This window comes from Myxocyprinus asiaticus, chromosome 28, assembly GCF_019703515.2.
Source record: "Myxocyprinus asiaticus isolate MX2 ecotype Aquarium Trade chromosome 28, UBuf_Myxa_2, whole genome shotgun sequence".
NCBI classification, from domain to species: Eukaryota; Metazoa; Chordata; class Actinopteri; order Cypriniformes; family Catostomidae; genus Myxocyprinus; species Myxocyprinus asiaticus.
The window spans coordinates 44,641,753-44,646,029 of NC_059371.1; the positions used below are offsets into that span (position 1 = coordinate 44,641,753).

The following is a 4,277-nucleotide window of genomic DNA, read 5'->3' on the forward strand; positions in this document are numbered from 1 at the left end:
GTTGATTCATGTGATGTCAGGGCCGTAGCTGGGTATTCTGGGGCCCCTGACTATATATTGCTTTGGGCCTCTTTCCTATTAAAAAAAAATACAGTTTAGAATCTTTTCGTGGGACCCCCTGGACCTGTGGGCCCCTAGAATCATTTCCACCTTTCACCCCTCTAGCTACGGCCCTGTGTGATGTCATCGTTAGGGTGATCTGTGTCTCAAGTTGGACCCTGTTAACACACTCTTAGTGCTTTTTTGTGCATGTTTAACTGAAGTACAGGTGTTTATGTGTAACAGGAGCCAGCTGGTATGTGATAGCTGTGCGGTATGTGTAAACCTCACTCCCCTGGCCTCAAGAAGCACACTAGCGACTGATGATAGAAGCTGTAGCATTTAACCTCCTCGTTAGCATGCCAGACACCCCGGTTCGAATCTCGCTCGGAGCAGATCGAGCAATACTGGTTACATATGCAATTCTGTTGACTCCAGCCAGGTCTCCTAAGCAACCAAATTGGCCCAGTTGCTAGGGAGGGTAGAGTCACATGGGGTAACCTCCTCGTGGTCACTATGATGTGGTTCTCGCTCTCGGTGGTGCGTGTGGTGAGTTGTGCGTGGATGTCGTAGAGAATAGCGTGAAGCCTCCACACATGCTTTGTCTCCGCGGTAACACGCTCAACAAGCCACGTGATTAAATGTTCGGATTGACGGTCTCAGACGCAGAGGCAACTGAGATTTGTCCTCCGCCACCCGGATTAAGGTGAGTCACTACGCCACCACGAGGACTTAGAGCGCATTGGGAATTGAGCATTCCAAATTGGGGAGAAAAAGGGAGAAAAAAAAAGCATATGCAATTCTGTGGAGAAATAAGTTTTAACGATTGACCTAGAACAAGACATAATCTTTTTTTTATTTAAGCTGTGTTGTTTTATGACCTAAATTTGAATACATTTAATTAAATATTTTAAGTAAAAAAAACAAACAAACAAACAAAAAAAACATTCGATAGCAAACTAAGTTAAGTCTACTTACATCTAGCTAACTTAACTTCATTTTTTTTTTAGTTCATCTACATGATCACCTAGTTAAGTGAACTTAATTACACAAGTTTTGGAGATGCCATTACTCAATTCAATTGAGGGAACGAGTTTGCTCAAACATTTGAGTAAAGTCAGTTTATTAGGGTTTTCAGTGCACTATACAAAGTCAAACTGTTCAGTTGTTGCCTTTTAGGGACTGATATAATTGAAATAGTTGTCCTAAGAAATAGAGCTAACCCTTAAAATGACTATCTTTGGTTAACCTATTGTAGCCATTTTGATAACAAATAATATGTTTGACTAATGAAGTTAATTTACATAATACTTTAGACAAACTTTAATTTTTAACTATAATTTTTCATCCATTAGTTTGAATTTGGAGTCCATTGATTTTATTCAGTAGTTTGCATATTGTACTCAACATAGAACTCAATTTATGCATGTATAGTCTTAGTGTTATCATTGGGATATCAGCCTGAAACAAGACCCAAAATAATGTCAGTATATATAAAGTTTTATTTGAAACATTCAATAGCCTCAGAATATCCATAAGGCATTTAACAGCATTCATTGCACAAGAACAGTTTTCAAAGGCAAATAGACAATAATATCGACACGACCTCAGCTATTCCAGAGGAAACAACAGAGGTTTAACTGCACATCCAAGTGTGCTACTGCAACTCAACTACGATGTTGAAGTCTGTAAATATTCTGCTTCAGGTTCCCAAGAACCAACCAGACACATTCTACTGTCAAAAGTGGAATACAATCACTTAGGGAAATCTATAGAATAGATTCCTCATACTCTCTTTAAGTAAACTGACAAATAGAAAATTACAATCAGTAATGTACAAATATATAGGGCTCTTCTCGTGTGATTATAAAGTGATGTATCAAAATGCAACTAACCATTTAAAAGACGCAGATCACATTGTGCATGCCAGCGTGTGTAAAACAAATACACGTTTACGTCATACTGACTGAGACATGCAAGATACAGTATGTCAAAACAACATCTGAGGTTCGGGTCTCGTGATCAAAGTAAATTTCTCTCTACATCACTTCTTGTAGAAAAATATTTCACTGTTAACAACTATGGTGTTTAGCTGTGTTGTTGTTGTTGCGCATTTGACACATAAAGCGTTGAGGTAAAGTCCAAGTGTTGCACATTGTCTGCCTTTCCCAGGCAATAAATCTCATACAGTTAGAGTCTTGTCGCTTTCAATCGCATGCCGAACTCTTCACAACCCGCATCGACCAGTTCAGTCCCATTCAACTCTCCCAGTGTTTCGAGCACTGACCTGCTCGCGCACATCAACTGAGCTACGCTTGAGCCATAAACTTCCCAAAGAGGGAAAAACGGGAACACAACCACTGTCCCTGGAGATCACACAAGTCCTGGAAGCGAAAACGCGCATGCAGCCAGCAGTTCCGTCTTCTGCTGCATCCTCTCGCGCTGTTTGAGATGCACTCGCCCGTGCCGCTTCCTCTCGTCGCTGCGCGCGAAGCGACGCCCGCACACGTCGCAGGAGAACGGCTTCTCTCCGGTGTGCGTGCGCATGTGCGTGGTGAGGTGGTCGCTGCGGCTGAAGCAGCGCAGGCAGACGCGGCACTGGAAGGGCTTGTGGCCGGTGTGGATCCGGACATGACGGTTGAGCTCGTCGGAACGGGAGAAGCGGCGCTCGCAGTTCTCCATCGGGCAGATGAAGGGCTTCTCGCGGGCCGCGCCCTTCCTGGATCGCGCTTTACTCTTTACGACAAGAGAGTCGAACGCGCAGCCGAGTCCAAACGCGCTTGGTGTCGGAACGGGAATCTGAAAGTTAGTGAAGTTGGGTGAGTAGTTTAGCGGGATCATCTGATCCAATGGCTCTTGCTTGATCCACGTGTCCAAAACGGAGTCCGTCTCGGGACCCAATGGAGAGAGCAAGTCAATGATGTCATCCAGGTCTGAGGGCTCGTGCGTGAGCGAACTATCTGGAGTACCGAACCCTGCGAAAAGATCGCAGCCATGGCAACTGCTGCCGAACTCACTCTTAACAGTCACTGGGAAAGACTGCTGGACACTCGAACCGTCCATATATTCGTCCGACGAGTCGTTGCAGCACGGTTCCGGCGAACCCAGCGAGCTCCCCGTGGATAGCAACGACTCCTGGCGTGACAAAGCGTTTCCGCGAGAGTTTCCGCAGAAGTTTTCGGCGCTCAGCTCGGAAATGGGTGCCGTGGAGATACCGACGATTTCGGCGAGGATGCTGAGCAGGGCGTCCGCGCTACAAGGGCCGGTCTCAGTGTAGAAACTGCCGGTGTAGGTCGTTGGAGACGGCGGGTAGCCGTCATTGGAGCACTCGGAAAAGCCGGCATCCTGCGGCTCCACTTTGGGCTTCAACAGTCCGCGAGCTGCGAGAGGACAAGAAAGAGAGTGATGACGTTACATAAGCGTTCACAGACTGCTCAGTGCTAATGGGCTGTAACCATCTTAGACATTAGTCCACCCCAAAATTCAGATTAGTGCTGGATTTTCCAATTGTTGATTCTTGAATCATTACATTTGGACTCGCAATTGTGCATTGCATGGAGTCTAACACGATGTATATGCATCCCTATAATCTTTTGCATTAGAAGGAGACATTAAGATATATTATGCATTGGATCGAAAATGAGAGTTTTGATGATTGTGGTCCAAATGCAATGTGAAAAACACTAGATTTAAGATGCAGCTCAATATATAGGACTAATATAGAAAATACAATAAAAAACACCAGTACTCACCAGCATCAGGTTGAATCTGAGGGCTAGATTGTGCCTCCAGACTCTCGGTTTGGGCGCAGAGGAAATCCAGCGCACTGAAGTCCACGGTGTTCAGCATGATGTCTTCTTAAGTGCAAAAAATAGGCCTATATATCAAAATCCACAAGGAGTGTCGTTGGAATTATTTCCGAATGCTTTGGGATTCCCTTTTCTTGTTTCCCGGCAAGCAGAGCTCCTATGGCTTCCCGATTCTGGTGTCCGTCGATTCGTTTACTGGAATCCCTCGTCCCCCTTTTATACTGTTCGGCTCAACCGGAGCTCCGCCCTGCGCTCATCTACGTCGACAGAAGGAATCCCCGCCGTGTGCAGACTTTGGATGGTTCTTGCCCAAATATGGGCAGAGGATGTGACGGGGTTCCCCTCCGAAAATGGGCACAGGGGCGTGACGCAGCGGCGACTTTCCTGAAGACCATTGCGGAAAAATGAGGCGCGTTTGTGAATGACAGG

The 4,277-nt window shown here is 45.6% G+C and overlaps 1 protein-coding gene across 1 annotated transcript; it reads right to left on the reverse strand.

The window, feature by feature from the left end:
* Window positions 1–1,165: 1,165 nt before the first annotated feature.
* On the reverse strand, window positions 1,166–4,277 carry egr4 (early growth response 4). The gene is made up of 2 exons (XM_051659283.1): window positions 3,792–4,277; window positions 1,166–3,419 (listed from the first exon to the last, which is right to left on the reverse strand). The coding sequence occupies exons 1-2, from the start codon at window positions 3,886–3,888 to the stop codon at window positions 2,413–2,415; spliced, it is 1,104 nt and encodes a 367-aa protein (XP_051515243.1). The 5' UTR covers window positions 3,889–4,277; the 3' UTR covers window positions 1,166–2,412.

Bases quoted from the DNA above. Each gene is read 5' to 3' on its own strand.
- egr4 (XM_051659283.1), bottom strand. From the start codon at position 3,888: ATGCTGAACACCGTGGACTTCAGTGCGCTGGATTTCCTCTGCGCCCAA. The intron at 3,420-3,791 runs GTGAGTACTGGT...GTCCTCTCGCAG, and splicing joins TCAGATTCAACCTGATGCTG to CTCGCGGACTGTTGAAGCCC.